The sequence below is a fragment of the Agelaius phoeniceus genome, chromosome 1 (genome assembly GCF_051311805.1).
Source record: "Agelaius phoeniceus isolate bAgePho1 chromosome 1, bAgePho1.hap1, whole genome shotgun sequence".
NCBI lineage: Eukaryota > Metazoa > Chordata > Aves > Passeriformes > Icteridae > Agelaius > Agelaius phoeniceus.
Genome location: NC_135265.1, coordinates 25,543,121 through 25,561,006, shown reverse-complemented (window position 1 = coordinate 25,561,006; position 17,886 = coordinate 25,543,121). Strand labels below are relative to the sequence as shown.

The 17,886-nt window shown below is 37.4% G+C and overlaps 1 protein-coding gene across 7 annotated transcripts in view; it reads right to left on the bottom strand.

Moving 5' to 3' along the window:
• PPP1R9A (protein phosphatase 1 regulatory subunit 9A) overlaps positions 1–17,886 on the bottom strand; it is a 131,441-nt gene that overhangs the window by 27,505 nt on the left and 86,050 nt on the right. For 6 of the 7 annotated variants that reach the window (XM_077175039.1, XM_054635469.2, XM_077175048.1 and 3 more), the window contains exons 6-8: positions 15,586–15,721; positions 7,202–7,357; positions 1,739–1,792 (exon numbers count right to left, since the gene is read on the bottom strand). In XM_077175039.1, coding sequence (XP_077031154.1) covers positions 1,739–1,792; positions 7,202–7,357; positions 15,586–15,721 — 346 coding nt within the window. The remainder of the gene's footprint in view (positions 1–1,738; positions 1,793–7,201; positions 7,358–15,585; positions 15,722–17,886) is intronic. The other variant, XM_077175051.1, reaches the window with a different exon arrangement.

Here is a 17,886-nt window from a genome sequence, read left to right as displayed (position 1 = left end):
ACAATAGTAATATGCTGACAGTGGGAAGAGTGTTCCAGGACAAAGAAAACAGGCTGATACATGTATTATTCTTCCTCATAAAACCAAGCAGAGTTTTTGCTCAGTGTTCCAGTGCAGCCTCTGTGCTTCTCTGGGTTATACTAACCTATCTGACTGGCTGACATTTAAAATGTCAATAGTGGAGTACCCAGACAAACTGCAGGGTTAATCAGCCAGCACATGGGATGCATTTTGCTTTGTGCATGTGACTCAGGTGCTATAAGGCATTTACACACTTTCAGAAAATGATGACATTTCTTATTTTGGGAGGGGGGAATTTGATTTCCAGATTTTTTGTTTTTTGTTTTTTTGTTTTAGTGTTCTCATTTGCTAACTGAAGCTACCTGCAGGTTTCAGTGTTTGGTGCTGGATAAGGGTAGGGTTATACAGCATCTTGTGGGATTTAGTTCCTATAATTTAGTAAACAAAAAATGCCTTAACATCCCTGTTTATTTATCAAGAGTTCTTAATTTGCTCTAGGCAGTTCTGCTAGCATTATGGATGATACACATCAAAAAAATTAACTTGTTTGCAGTTTTATTAGTAATATACCTAAATGAGTCACATTTTCTACAGCTCTATTGAAAAGATGAGGTAAAAAGGTCCAACACTAAAAGGCACATTAACCCTAATTTTGCAAATGGATATGCACAGAGGAATGTTTACACCCACACATTGATGCCATCAAGTCAATGGGCCTTGGCACAATCCCAAGGGATCGACTGTGTGGCTCCAATTGCTAGATTTGAACTGGAAAGCAGAGAAAGAAAAGATTTTTGACTTTCTGGACTGAGACAGGACAACAGAAATTGTCCTTACAGAAAACAGTTGCACTCTGATTTTTTTTAACAGTAATTTATGCAGACTTGATAAACACTATGCAAAATACAAAATAATAGTGAGTGCAAATGCTACTGAAAAGAAATAATAATCTAAAATGTTTTCTTGAAGTACAATTTTCTCTTTTTTTTATTTTTATTTCCTTTATAATAGACTCAAAGAGAAGGAAGTTATTATAATTCCTAGTATTGCTGAACTACTGAATAATCAGTTAGGTTCCCATAAAGGTTACCCCAGTACAAAAAAAAACCAATTCTTTTTTATTGCTATAGCAAATTTAATTTATTAACTAGCAGCTGATTGTGAGATAATATTTTCTTTTAAACTGATCCTATTTTTCCTTCCTAGACTATCTTTTAAAGAGAGCTGCAACAATATGAAACAATACTTTTTCTTCTGTATATAAAAATAATTTCTAATAAATTCCTTTAAACAAATCGGGTTTTTAAAAAATGTCAATATTGGAAAGTAGCGCAGGGATACTTTAACATCACTTGTAAATAAAAATCTACTAACTTCAACTTGAACATTCAATCCAAATATAATTTTAAAACCTGAAAAATTGCATCAGAAATTTAAAACTAGCAATCTGCCATTTAGTAATTATGATACCCCTTAAAACATATGTTTAACTGAAGCTACAAAAGTTGGCACTTTCTTTTAATAGCAGCACTTAAGATTTTTACTCGAAACTTGGAATAAAGAACATACACCAAGACAAGATTTAGCTGAGCCACTGTGCTTCTTAATCAGCCTTTAATAAGGATGGTGACTTCTCCACCCACATAAAGATACATCTTCAGATCTGATTTTGCATAAAGAAAAAAACATTATGCATTAACCATATATTGAATCTTACCTTTGTCTTCAGCTTCTGAATTTCAGCTTCTGTAACTGCATGTTTGATTTGCAACTAGAATTGAAAACATAAAATAAACAAGTGAAGTCATAGAGAGTACTCCGGTATTTTTAAAGCCTGTGCTGCAAGTTGAATACCTTATTACATAGCAGAAGGCCCCGAAGAGTGCTGCAGTGCAGTAGATTGTAAATTAAAATGTCTAGCTTGCAAAATGACTCAGTCTGTGCAACCTAATTAAAGATAGGATGCCGTCTAACCACTCATAATTTCAAATCAGAACATCCAATCTGTTTAGCAAAACCAAATGTCTTATGTTTAAAAAAATTAGATGTTATCCTGCTGGGCTTTGCTCTCCCCTGATGTGAATGTGAAATATATCCCAGTGCTGAAAGTCCCACTGCACTGATTAAAGCAGGCACATTACAAATAAGCAAACATGGAAAGAAGCGATTTAACGTCTCAAGAAGTCAGGAAAACCTTGAGGGAAGATTCCAAACATTTATTTCATGCAAGAAGAAAGGTAAACTGATGCTATCTTTCACCAATAGCTGGAGTTACTCTGCACAAGCCAGCTAATCTCAGTTGAGGGCAGTTACACAGGGAAACTGTAAATAACAGCAACAGCATTCAAGCAACAAAGCGATTGCAAGCAGATTAACAGCCCAGGCAGTGTGCTAAAGGTTGTAGTTACATCACCAAGCAGCAACAACAACAGGGGATCTGTACAGGGAAAGGGCTGGTGTGGAGGACCTGGCTCCCACCTGCACACCTGCTGTGGGATTTCTTCTGTTCTAACCCACATTAGTCTGTTCCTGTGGAGTGAACAGCCTACTACAGTCTACTACTCTGAGTGTATCAGGCAATGTCCTGAAACACCTTTAGTTTTACCATAAAGGTCTGCTATTCACAGGCTCCAGGAAAACCCTGAAGTACAAACTGAACCACAGCTCCAACAGCATTACCCTAATCCAAATGGAAATGATCAGGCACATGTACCCAATACTGGCCTGCACCCCAATCCCTGCTGCTGTACTGTTTAAAGCAAGCAGCATGGACAAACTACTGACAGGCCCCAAAACCTCACACCGAGTCAGTGACTCGAGTATGTTGGGTAGGGAGCTGAGGGCAAGGTCAAAAAGTGAATTACAGCCTGAGCCAGCACTGCACTGGAGATAAGGCATCGTCTATTATTTATGAATAGGAGGAATAGCTATGGAAAAGCATGTTTTACATGCAGGTTACTTCTTTTACAAGACAAACATGAGCTTTTGGGAATAGTTTATGTGAGCTAATAGAGTATATGAGGTCGTTGTACTGAACCAGAAGCTAACATCTCTGGTGAAGCAATGGCTACCTTCTTGAAGAACCAGCTGTTAGTAAGAAAATGTGCAAATTAATCAAAGGAGAAGTTCTTCTGGGAGAAGGGAATAATTTTCAAAGTAACTGGAGCTATCACTGAGCTGACCACTATAAGTATCTCTGAAAAATTCTAAGCCAATTTAGAAATTCCCTTTTCCTGTAGTCTCTTGAATGCCCCTTCTTGTGGCACAGGAAATGCACACTCTCAGATACAGTTTGGTTTGCAAATCAGCCTCAAATTATCTACTGAATAAACCTAGTCCTTTAAGGTGGAGAATTCCTCAATTTATGCTGGACAGAATAAAGGAGACACCGTTTCACCACTTAGGAATCTTCTTTCAAACATTTATTTCTTGGTCATGGTTTCCAGCAGACACTGTAAGAACTTCTAATCCCCACAATCTGTTACTTATGCTCACTTTTTGACTTTGCACTGAAAAGTGGTACAACTCTTCCTGTGCTCAGTGAGAGCAGATGTAAGATTCCATGTGAAATGAACTGAACTGACTACAGCAGCTTGCAGAGACACAGGTAACCCTGGGATCATGGGGCTCCTGAGCAAGTGCCACAGGGGAGCAGGGCTACTGCTCCAGGATGGAGAGGTGCCAGTGCAGCTGGGAACAGGGCACCTGGCAGCCCTGGAGCTGGTCTAATGGCAAGAAGTTACCAGTGATGCTACTGCACCTAGTAGGCCAGGAAGCGGAGAAGGTCATACACCTTTTTGTCTACATATTAGAGGGAAAAAAGGAGATACTTCAATTAGCATTTGCAAGAGGTTACTTGCAATTTTTGAGCTCAGTCATTCCAATTTTCAGAGATTGAGAACTGGTTTTTCTACCCATTGCACTCCTGTTAATAGTGAAAAATTATTAAAGAACTGTCTCAAAACATCATGGTGTTTATAAAATGCCTAACCTTTGCTTAGTTCTGCTACACTGTCCTGGGGTGAGATAAAATCAGGGGAATAATGGATGAGCTAGAGTTTTCCCCTTTTCAGACTTGATAATGGCATCAAAAAGCCAAGACTCAAAGCTTAGGCTACCTGCTGACAGTCTACTCCCATCTCTTCTGAAACCCCACAAATCCATACGGAGCACTTAAAGAGCTTATTATTACATACAAATAAACTCCAAATTGTTGCATAAATGACAATCTGCTCAGGTACAGATGGTTTTTAACAGTTATTTTTGTGCTCTCTGTTATTAAGTCAAAAAAATGAATACTGAGTACCCAGTCAGATCATTGAATCAGTACATGGTACAGCAGATCCCACTGAGGCAGAAGAAAGAAGACACTTTTCTGCTTAACAGAAAAATGTGTAGCTTGATATCTGCTTTTTTTAAAAAAAGGAACTAATTATGGTTGTAGAATAGATGAGAAATGCTAACACATTTATAGGTTAGACTAAAAAACAAGCAAGGTCAACTATTTGGCAAGAAAATCTGGACTCCATAGCTAAAAATTTTTAAGCAAGTTTACTAACAGGGGACCAGAAATCTTTATTCCATGTCCTATTTAATGCCAGACAAATTCTTGGCACATACTATTTTGAATTTTTTTTTTGGCTTTTAAGTCAATATAAAATTGTGAAGGCTTCACTTCAACAAAGACATTTTGAGTAATTTTGGCACATTTCCTATTCAAGTATGTCTTGAAAAGCTGATTAATTTTCTACAAAACAATGAAACTTGTTATAAAAGGTAAGTTTTAGAGAGAAAATGGATTGAATTCATCAAGACTGCAAAAGGTAGAAGGAGATGAAAGTCTAGCAAATGTTAAAATGCCAGGAGTACACTGGGAAGGAAAGTATGCACTAGAATCCAATAATCACCATGACAATTTTTACGCAATCATTATATATTTTTGCATATAATGATCATCCATTCTTCATATATTTCATTAAAATATGGAATAATGAATTCTTACATAAATGTCCCTTCTCCCCACAGATCTTGTCTCTCTTCAATCATCACAGCTAAAATAAAGTTTCTAGCTTTTTTCTCTCAAAGCAGTTAAGAAAAATCAGTTTTATTTTTCCTGCTTTACAGCCAGGAAAACAAGACTTTCAAAACTTCCGTGATTCTCCCAGGAATGCCCATCTCTCTTCTCACTTTCATTCCAAAAGCAAAGCATTTTTAATAAGAGTGCTCTCAGAGTATGGGAACATGATTTGTGTTGCAAAGACTGAATTCAACTAATTAGGTCAAACTATTATGCTTAAAGATTATGTCCTACCCATTTGCCTAATACTTTCATTAATCTCTGGAGTAAGAACAAGAAAGAACAGTTATTCTTTAAATACAATTCCAGAAAACACTGTGTGGGCTTGTGCACTGTGATCATGAACAAGTCCTCCAGTGTTGAAAGAATTCAGGGCAAATACCAAGAAAAATACATGCACTCACTCGGCATCAGCCAACAAAACGCAGCTGTGTACTCTTAAAGACAATCCGTGAAACAAAAGTGGTGTGCTCAGAACAGCACAACTGCGTGGGCTGCTGAAAGAGCCCACTCTGAGGCAGGAGCATTTCATGGTTTCTTCTCAGGCTCTCATCTGCACTTACACTCAAGGATCCCAAAGTACCTTCATCTGGGCTCTAAAACAGCGTTTTAAGGCCATTACAGAAGACAGCTCTGCAAATAACTTCAAATCACTCTGGACAAGCTCCAGTATGGTGATAGCCTCAGCTTATGGAAACTGTATTCAAGCACAGATTTAAAGGTACTTTATTCAAAGGTGAGTTTCTTGCCCATCACTGCATCTGTGTTTTGCACAGCCTTGGAAAACTCACTGGCACACGGAGAATGGTAGCATCTTCCCACCACTTTGATACTTTATTCTGTGTATGATGCAAAGTACTAGAAAATGAAATAAAATGTTCTGCTAATTTGTGTAAGAGCATGAAACTCAAAATATGGAGTGAGAAAATCATAATTTAAGTAATGTAAAAAACTTTCAGGGGCCATCAGTGAATAACAGTAGGCACCCAATGGCTGAGAGGGCTATCAGCTGGAAATGACTGGCTGCTCATTGACTGATCACTTGCCACACATGACTCTCACTAGAGGGTAGTAAAAATATATTTATACAAGATTAAATATCTGGTTTGAATGAAGGCAAAAGGGTAAGTGGAGAAGGATAAAAAAGGAGTCCTGGTTTTTTAATATTCCTATCTGGTCCCAGGTTCTGCTGCTTAAATCTCCTATGAGGTTCTGGCTACTTTCAACCCTCCCATCTTCCTGTGCTTAAAAAAAAAAAAAAAAAAAAAAAAGTTCTTTACTGCCATCACTCAGCCCATTACTGTAAGCTCAGGTATATCCATTGTTTCATATCTTTATTTGCATGAGAATTCAGGAAAGCCTAAAAAGAAGCCAAATCAAAAGCACACAGCCTAAAATACAGAAGAAATGTCCCTTCATACTTTGGTATGTGGAATTATATTAATTCAAGGACCACAATGAACACCACTGTTAGTACAGGTGGATGCTATACCCCCTAACCATAAACTTGGCATGGTTTTGGTAAAACTTTGGTAAAATACTATCTTGAAGTATGGCTGCTTCCCCAATAGAGCATCTTTCTAAACACATGGCCAAACACATGACATGGCTGTACACTGATGAGTTACTGTGGAATGGCATAGGATGAGTTTCACACGTCTCTCTCCACTGAAATTTAACATTTGTTGTTTGGTTTTCCCAATCACCTTTTATTGGAATCTTAAAAAAACAAAGCAAAACAAAGCAAACCAAGCCAAAATAAAAAAGCCAACCCCAAACCCCAGCACCCTGCTAGTGATGAATGAACTTGCACTTTGTCTATGTGGTCAAACTAAGTGCTGAGGCAGAGTAACTTCTGTATTGAAAAGTTAATTTATAAACTGCCCTCATCAATACAACAGTCACCTGAAAGCTGATGCCAAAATATCTCCAAAGGCCATTTCTACTTCTTTCAAGCAGAAATTTTTGAGTCATTTCAAAGTACTAAACAGACAAAAAGCTAAAAACCACTCCAGTTTTCAAGAGAAAAAACCCAAGCACTGAGATAACTAGAAATCTGATTCAGTGATGTATTTCAGGAGTATTTTCTGATGTATAACTTACTTCTTTGAATTTGTGAGCAAGTTTGCTGGTGTCCACATCACTGGGGGAGAACATGTCATCATTTTCAGGGAGATCGAACACTTCAATGGCCATGTCACCTCCTGGAAGGACAGGTCCCATGTCTTCATCTTCTTCATCTGTGGCATATTCCCCTGTCTTAATTTTATAGCATTTAAGAAATTCCAGTTATCCTCTTATTATGCAGAGACTATTCAAAGAGTAACTAAGATACTGTGCAATCACAGCATTCTGCATACAGAAAAGGTTTTCTTTGTCTTTAGCTATAACCCCAGTACTGATGAATTCTACCAGACAAAATGTAACTCCACAGCAGTATTTCAGTATATTAAGTGAGAAGAGAACACAGTGTCTTAAGCACTAATAACTCAGTTCTCAAGCATTACTGGCTCTGTATTTTGATAGTTTAATCCTTTTCCAAGTGAGACCTCTTTTCCATTGAAAGAACTCTCCAAATTTATTTCAGATTTAACAATTAATCTTTTCCAAACAGAAAAAAAAAACCAGAATACAACCAACAGGATCTTGATTAGTTGTTAGTAAAGTCATCTGGATGAAGTAATTCTCCAGTGACATTCCATGTTGAATTTGAAAATTCATTGGTCTGTTCTTTATAAACAAATTAACGATAGAAAAGTCACACCCACGCAGAAAGACAAGAGTAGGAAAAAGAAACCAAGTGTCAGAGACAAGTTCAGAGTCTGAAGCCAGAGTTTGCTCAATTTTCACCCTGAATAAGGAGCTGCTTTCAACTAGTTTGGAACAATAAATGTGGGTGTTTCTTGTGCAAGTAAACCATGAGGTGCAAACAACTTGCTGACAAAATAGAATTTTGAAAAATCCTAAGCTGCAGTCAGTACCTCAAAAACAAACAAAATAAAACAAAACAACAATATTGAAAAGAAAAGGTTGAAATATTGAGCTCCAAGCTGCCTACTCAGTCTTTTGCACACATGCCTGTGCTCATCTCTCCCCAGCCCTAAGGTGAATGGTACCACCTTGCTCCTGCAGGGCTCCCCCTGGAAGCTGGAGTACAGCATGCATGGATCACAAACAGCCTGCTGACTTGCAGATGACTGTGCAAACACATTATAAAGCAAAACTTCCCTCAGGACCACATCTGGATTTATAAGGATTGGGACTAAATAAATACATGGAAAAGGAAGGGCGGGGGGACCAGAGCAGTCTTTTTCATGTTTCTACAGTAACACCACCAAAATTTTGACAAAACTATTCAAAGTTTTTCTTCATGAGCTTTCAGTTTCTGAGATGAAGAAACATAATACAATTATCAGAAGTATATTCCCCATAGCGATAAAATTATCTATTAGTGTAATTTTTTTAACAAAAGGACTTTCCAAAACAAGAGGTAAGAACTCCGGGGTTTGAACAACAGTTCAAACCTTCCTACCTTAATTCAGTTTCTCAGCTGTTGTTTAGGCTTATGTAAAATTCTCTAAACTAAAAATTAGTGCATGCAAGATGTTGACTCTAGGTGGACAGGACACACAGAATCATAGAATGGTTTGGGTTAAAAGGAACCTTTAAAGATCATGAAAAACCTACATTCCTCTTTTTTTTAAACCACTGAAATTTTAAAAAACAAAGCCAAAACACATAGAAAGCATAAAACAGTTTAGTAAAATTTTATGATGTTGAAAGAACTACTAAAAAGAAAGTCAGTCACCAACATGCACATCAATACTTTAAAAAAGTCACTGTAAAGCAAGGTATTTTTTTGGTGAGTTATTGCTGCCCCTCTAAATAGTACAATATTCTCCAATGAAATAAACAGTAACCATTTGTTTTATATACTTCATGCCTACTAAGCATATATGCCTAAGAATCTCAATAGTCTTCTATTAAAAAAAAGCTAACAGCTGGTTTTACTTCTTCTTTCCTTATTTAAGAGAAGTAAAGAATACATAGTCCATCTCACTGGAGTTTTCAGGCATGTAAGCACTATACCTAAACAAAATAACACCTGAAATTGTCATTCTGTATGTCTGGATCTTATGCACACACACAAAAAACTTTCTGTTACACTACACCTGTAGTAACTTCTTTATTATTTAGTTTCTATTTTATTGTCCCTGGCTGTGTGCAGTAGCTGTCTAAACTGAAAATCTGGCTGCTAACTCTCCTGACTCTTTCATGTAATGTAATGCAACCTTCACACACCCTCAGGGCAACCACAAGCAGGAAGACTAACTCTTAAAATCACACTGAGATTTCAGAGAAATTAATTTTTGTGGGGACAAAATACTAACAGTCCATGTACTTTCCATTTTGCAGTCATTATCCCTGAAACAAATAAGGTAATTCACAACTGTAATTGCTGCATTAAAAAAAATCCTGGTGGGTCTATCAGCAGTGGCAAGGAAATCTCTGAAGCATGCAAAGAGGAGGCAGAAACAGGATCATTAACCAGTAAACTCATGCCCTGCTTATGTAAAGCAAAACAGACCTGGCTCAGCTACATGTGCATTTTAAAGAAATACATTAATACAAAATTCCAATTACATTTACCAATTTTGGCAAAGGAATAAAACAGATGAATTTAGTTAAAGCTGATTTCTCCAATGACTTAAGCTAAGAAGAAGTACTGAATGCAAAAAGAAAAATGAACACACATGAAGGAGTAAATTATTGGGGAAAAAATCAAGAGCAGACAATATTCTACCGGCCTCAGGAGCCAGAGTGTTTGAAGAGGAACATCAGGCAGCTACAAATGAACACAAAGGAAAATCTTGCTTCAAATTGTACATAATGAGTGTCAATGAGCACAGTCATTTTTGCTTCATTTAATGAAAAAAGTAGCTGTCAAAGCAAAACACAGCTCAAGTAAACAAGACACCAGGACGACAAGAACACATTACAGAACACAGAAATAAATGGGGCTTTAGCTTTTGTCTTCAAAATAAAGGGATTTCATCTTACAGTCACATGAAAAACAAATTACAGGTTCAAAAGAACCAATGTGTACATTGAGGAAATATACATCATAAACTACATGAAACATACTTTCCCTGAAAGAATTCTCTGCTGACTTTTGTTGCACATGAAACTATGAGACAGTAGTTGTTCACACACTGTGCCACTTATAAAATAGTGAATGTGAAATTCACTATTTTATAAGGAGCAATAAGGCACAGAAAAAAAAGTTGTCTTACTTCAAATAAAAAGCCCTGTGAGGTAAGAGTTGTCATTGTAACTCCCTGAGGTTCCCTGCAATACATTTTGTTTCCTTATCCAGCAATAGCAATAATATTTTAAACTCCATAGCCAATGAAAACTTACATGCTCTTAAAGGAAAATCTTGGAGCCTTCATTCTGTGTTGGTGAGCAGAATTCATCCATGTACAAGCCCTGTTTCTCACTTCAGTAGCACTTAGGGCTAAGCTTGTCCCATCCAAAGCAATAGCTTCTGATACTAGCCATTCCATTTTGCCATATGCAATCACAGCTAATAGCATGAAATTATCAACATGAGCTGCAATTTTCCACTTCTAAAGGGAAAATGTGTTACTCACATTGTTTAACTGCCTCAACAGTAAATGTCTGAAATGTGCCTAACACTCCCAACCATAAAGAAGGAGCTGCAGCACCAGCCAGGATAATGCAGACAGACCTTCCCCAAATCACCATAACAAAGGCTGCATCAAGCTACACCTTTTGTTCCTGCTGAAACTCTCCCACAATCAGGGAACACCATTTGAGGCACTGTAAAAATAACTCAAGCCCATCTCTTCATCTGATTTTTTCTTTGATGGCTTATATTTAATTTTTTCAAAAGAGTGAAGAAAACCATAATGGCATAGTATTAATCATTGCTTTTACAGGAACACATCATATTAATGATGTTGGAAAAAATGTACTCTCTGAGAGATTTGGTTAAAAAAATGTACTCTTTGGGTGTTAAGAGATTCAAGTGCATTGCCACTTTTTTTTTTTTTGCATGTGTCAAGATTTTCTTCAATGGTTTTAAATGTTGCTTTGCTCTCAGCATGTCCTAATGAATGAGAATTTAAAATGAACAAAATATTAGTTTGACTATTAGTGATATTATAAAACACCAGTTTCATTAAACTACTTGTCTGTGGCCACAGAGTGAACAGAATCCTGCAATATATTATTCATTTCACATTTTGCATCACCCCATGCAGCCTTCTGGGGAACAGGTCATCTGCTTTATCTGACTTTTGTCATTTGCTGTAGAACATGAAGAAGATAATACCAAGTCCAAATCACAATTCCAAGAAATGTCAGAATCTGACTCATATGCACAGAACACTATGTTAACACAGGGAATTCAAAAGGTTTCAGTCAAGGATACAGATTCAGGTCATACTTAGCACACTAAGTAGGAAATACAAGGACAGTGCCTACTTCAAAGCCTTCGAGTTTTATTTTCTGACAGAATGCTACAAATTAAAAGGATGTGGGATTTTAGGAAGCTAGACAAAGTGGTGATGGGCAAACTCTGTAGCAGGATATCTAGAGGCAACATACTCTCCCAGCTTTACTGTGATTAGCACAGACTCACTAGGAAATGCCAGTGCTGCCTATTGTATGTAACACTTGAGAAATATCTGATACTACTGGCTCAAGTGCTTGGCTTGTGGGAGCTTAACTACAAATTGTGAGCTGATGCACACTTATCCTGCTGGTCTTTGCATAGACTCCACTGTGAACATCCATTTTATTTTCATGTTCATCAGTTCTGCACAAGGGCTTTATGCAAAACTTAAATGAAGGAGCATCTGAAAGCATCCTGCAACCCTGTGGGACCTGCAGCCCATGGTAACAGCAGATTCTGAAATGCAGCAATGCAGGGCATTTATATAGTAAATGATGAGTTTTCAGTATTACTTACACAATAAATGATTTGCATTTTAGAAACACTATGTATTAGTGTAAATCTTCCTCAACAAACAGATGTCAGGCAACATTCCTGCAAGGCAATGGAATGAGAAGGTAGTAGGCTAACATTGCATCTCTAAATTTAGTATCCAACTCAAGTCCACTGCCCACTAGCTGGCAGAAACCAAAACTGTCTCAGAATACTGCTTTTTAAAATAACTTGGATCCTTCTAAAATACCTACGGACTCCTTGGGCTATGAAGACTTTCAGAAGCTCCAAAAGAGAGGAAATCCAGCCAGCTGGTGACACAGCAAGATAAAATATCAGAACTTGCACATGCCTGGCACACATTCTCTTCCTGTGGTTTAACCACCTCTAACAAACACAAGTCATGTGCCACGACTGCAGGACTCAAACAAGAACACTGACTTCCTGCTCTGGAAAACTTAAAATGTTACTGCTGTCCTTGTAGTAGTCTCTGAGCCTCAGAATTTGGCAGTCTCAAAATCATTTTCTTGTTTATTTATGCAGCTCTGTACCTGGAGATCCATGGTACCATACTTTAAACAGTGTAGGAAAATGAACAGGATGGCTTTACAGCTCTGAGACTGAGCAACCTGTGTAATTCTGTGCTGCCTCAATGCCTAACTCCTCACACTGGCAATCCAAATACTCCTCAAATTCAAGCAGAGTCACTATTCCCTCTGATGAAAAAGACTCAAAAGGGTAGTAGTGGTTTTTGTACACTTGTAGATATTCATTCAGCCAGTGCAAAATGAGATTGTCTTGCCCAAAAGGTGCTCTGCTTACCAGAGCCAAAGAATGCAGGGCTGGTGGTGGTGTCTGGCAGTAACAAAAACCCAGCCAGACTTGTCCACACAGAGCAAGGTATGCTCAAAGAAGTAATGCTCATATTTGACAGTAAATGGAGCAGAAGTCCTTGTGGTGACCAAAAATATCTTTGAACTGTGGCTAATGTGCATTAGATCACAGTTTACATTGTGCCAGTTGTCTGGGAATGGTGCAAGCTATGTGAGTAGACCTGGATAGCATAGTCAGGTGGCTAAAAAATAGTAATATTCAGATTACTGCAGGTATTCAATAAAATCTATTTCTGGTAAGTCTCATAATTAAGAAAGGGAACATGCTACACTGCATATCTTAGTAACCAAACCCCAGGATTTATTCTGAAAATGTTTACCACCCACGTCTCACATATATAGATGGCATCAAGTAGGAAATGGGTATGACCTTCAATGATCCCAATGTAGTTTTAAAGCACTGCATTTGATCTCAGGCCTAATTCCTTCTCCTTCTAAAAGAGATAATTGATGAGATGATCTGGATCTCCCCTGGTAGATTTCCTTTCTTCCTCCTTTCCTCAAAACTCTCCTCTGCACTCCAAAGGCCACTGCCAAAAATCATGTCATATTCACAGAGATGGTCACCATCCTCAGTGTAGTGCTAGAATCAGAACAGATACCTTTAACTCTCTTAATTAAGGAAAATCTGGGAAAAACTTGCCCAATTTTATTTTCTCTCTGTGATCTGAAGCAAACAGAAAACAGAAACCACTGTTTCTATCAGCAGAAAACACTTTGTGAATTTAGTATCTTTTGTGAAAAATTTATGCAGTGAACAGGACCTAAGAGTTTGTAACTACCCAATTGCAAGGACAAGACACATCACAGAAAGTACTCAATACCTACTCATCCCTACTCATCCCTCTCCTCTTTCTGTACTGTACTGAGAAACACTTGCATGGCCATCAGTGTGACAGTGTCACAGTCAGCACCTTCACAGCAACAATCCCTACTGAAGGCTGAAGTACTACAAGGATCAGTATTGATCAATAGGGGTTTAACAACATTTTCTTTATTGACAGATCACCTGTGTGGTGCATGAAGGTAAAAAACACAAACATTTGAGATTTTTTGCAGCTGGATGTGTTCCACAGATAAAAGGTGCAATGCATCAATCACACAGGTCAGCCACACACTCCTCTACATGCAAGTACACAATGAGAAAGATTTGATCATCAGGAATTTAGGACACCCCTCTCTTGCCTCCATGAAAGCATTAAGACTATGCTCACCATAAAATGGTACTGTAAGTCTTCAAACCCTGACATCTATGGTACACTGTGATGAGTTGTGGAGGTCTCTTTCCCCAAAGCCTAGTTGTTCCATTTTGTTTTTGAAGAGATTGTAAGAGAGTTCCTTCAAGAAACTCCTCTTGAATTTAATTCTAGACTAAAGAGAAGAAGACTTGCATGTTTCTGTAGTTTGAGGAGGGAATAGAGAGGATATGGATTTTTCTATCTATGGATTTTTATGTTCTCCCACAGGCAGACATGCATATGCATGTATGAACAGCTCTTAATTTATATGAGTTACATATGTCCCCGTGACAGGATTAATTCTAAGGTATATAGAAATCTTTTTATTCTTAATATCAGTGGAAATTACAGTAAGTGAAAATATTACTGGGGCTAGACAGGATTTTTACTTAGTCTGTTGGGACACTTCTGATTGTTCTGACATATTGCTATTTTAACAGCATGTTTCAAAATCTGAGTATATCCTGATTTTATGTCAAGAGTAATTTTTTTTCTAAAAACAAAAACTAACCTGAATTAAATGCATATCATGAATTCTCTATCTCCCCTTATCTACTGTTTCCTTACACAAAAAAAACCCCAAAAAACACCCTGCCCAGGATGAAAACACACTAATACATGGAGTCTAGCATTACAAATAATATTACTCAAGATGATGTGAAATGATGACAGTATGCTTGAGCTATAAGGAAGCAGTTTGTTACAAAACCCAGCAGCTTATTTAGGGAGCAACACAGACAGCAGTAGTCTCTGAAAAAGCTCTCAAAGTAATCTTTCCAAGTATCTTGGTATTTAGGCATACTAGGAATTTTATGACAATGGAAAGAAATTATGGAAATTTTACTGCACAGAGTTGTTACTTTTGAAACCTTTGTATTGGCACTAATTGTAAGCATGAATATGCACTTCAGACAAGGTAGGGAATTCTCTATCCTGAGGAATATCTGTTCACACAGAAACAAAATCACAGGGTGTGGAAGGAGGGGTCTTACCTAGAATTAAAGAAAACATTCTGACTTAAAAAGAATATCAATTCTTCTAGGAAAAAAGCCCAACATTCTCAACCCCTCTAAAAGTTAGAGGGCAACTTTTACCAGGTTTCACAAAATTTAAACATTTTCACAAAGCTTCAATGTTTCAGTGCACAACCAAACAAGCTTTACTCCCTTATTTCAGAAAGACCCAGGTTTTCAAGGAAGAGGAATGCTTACAAGAAGCATCAACCAACTTGATATTTGCTCTTCTGGAACACAAAAATCACCAGCAAAAGTAATGGAAAGGTACAAAAGTTGACCTCTGATTGGTAAGTAAAAAGAAGGAATTAAGAATAGAAAAGAGAACATGAAAAACCACCAAAGATTGAAAGACTGGACCGTCTGTTACCTCATCATCATCTGCATCATACTGTGCATAATGCTGCTCCAGCAGCTCTCTCTGGCGGCGTTCTTGCTCTAGAGTTTGGCTGATCAGCTGCGCAACCTCACTCACTTGTCCGGGTTTTTCTCGTCCAATTACAAACCTACACAAAACAACAGTGAAAAAATATTATTCCTACTGTTTACTAGGGTTTTAGGCATTTCTACTATAGAGGGTAGCCTTTTTCTCCAAAGATGCATAGTTTTGATTGTTTCAAATGCGTTCTGTGGATGAGATTTGTCACAAGGGCACTGTGTGCAGGAGCAGGAGTGATCAGACCATGACAGGTCTGGTCACATGACAGGAGGGGCAAAATAGAAGGGACCATGACAAGCCACCACTCCAAGATTCAATAAAGTATAATCACTTCCATTTCCTTCAGAGCCATGTATTTTCCAGAAGGCTACAGAAGACCAGGCTGTTATGGGTGCACAGTAAGAGCATGGGCACACTTATGGCAGCTTATAGTGAAAGGAACATGCATGAGAGTAACTCCTCCCCACTCTGACTTTGAAGTTCTCTTCCATTTCTGAGCTTTTATATTTGTCTTCCTCCGGTCTTAGAAAACAGAATATATTTCCACATTTTAAAATCTGACAGACACTATTTCCTTAATTTTAAGCTGCATTTAAATCTGTCTTTTATTTCATGAACTTCTGTTGCTACGGAACGTTTTCTCCACTGCGAGCTACTGCTGAACACTGGGTGCACACTTTCTTGGCTTAACAAAACACAGGGGAAGTGCCTCTTTCTTGGTTGAGACTTACAAGAATATTTCTCACTCTTGCTTTCAGCAACTAGAATTCAGAATTTGTTAGGATTGTAACCCCTTTTCTTTTTTTTTCCAGCACAGGGGCATAACCATATTTAGATACGTTGCTACCTCCAGAACTAATCATAAACACCCATTACACAGTACCAACACACTGTGAATTACTGAACAAAAGCACAATTTAAAGATGTCAAGCTGAAGAATTGTTTTCTTAGAAGGCTAAAAAGATAATTAGGTAATTACAGATGAAAGAAGTATTATGTAGAGCTGAAAAGCACAATAAGGTGACACTGAGATACTGGATATAGTAAATTATTTGTTCCCACAACATTTGGCTCAAATGATGAATTTAATTTATTATTTGAATGAGGGCAGAAACGTGCATTATAGTCATATATGAAAACTTTTTTCATTTGTTCTGCCTATCACTGTTAAAATCCCTTGGGATTTGTCATCCATGTGTAAGCCAACTTCTCAACATTGGATGACCCTGGGTCTAATTACTATGATAAATAATTTTTCAGATTCTATGAAGTCAGGCACTACAGAAAGGACTGTAATTTGGAGATTATTTCCACATCATCAAAATATCCAAGCTACCAATTACTTCAAAAAAGCTAAGAAAGGTGAAAATTAGTAACTCCATTTGAAATAATGACACAAGGTGCCCTGAAAATAATTTGCAAGAAAGTGTCTTAGCTTAAAAACATCAGCAGCAAATACAGCAGAAACTAGAAGAGAATCAAGGCAATAACATCAGCATTTTAATCCTGATCAAACCAGATAACAGTCTGGCACTCATACCCCACTATTACAAAATACAACATTAGTTCTCAGTAATGATAAAGACCTTGGGCTGAAAGAAAAAGAATGTTTCTTCATGGCCCCTACACTTCATCTGTTCTGCATACTGACTCACACACAGATCCTGTTTCCTCTAATTTTTATTTTAGAGCCAAGTATTACAAAGACTAAACCAGTCATGTTTTCAGACTCAACTGGGAGGAACAATGAACTTTTGAAATTACTAAAGGAAGTGAAAAAAAGATTTAACCAGTATCTGCTACTTGTTTGTCTCCTCTGATGTGAAACAAATTAAAATTGAATATGGAAAAAAAGATTCTATTAAAAAAAAAAACATTTTAAGCAAAATTATGCATGAGTATATTACTTACACATAGTAGAGAGAGCACCACATTTGTAAACATGTGAGGGAGACCCTCAATGTGTAAAGTTATGAAACCACACAAAGTGATGTAAATATTGGATTCCCTCTGGCCCTCTGCCTGGTAATTAACTTTCCTTGGAAAATACAAGACTCAAAATACTTCATACAGTTACCTTTTACACTGAAAACTTAGAATAGACAACATATAATGCATCCAAAATCTGGTAAATCCTGATATTTTAGAAATGGTTTTTGACACATCAGACTGTTATGCAGTAATATTTTCATACAGACAAACAAAATTAGGTAGGATGTAAAAATATGAAGT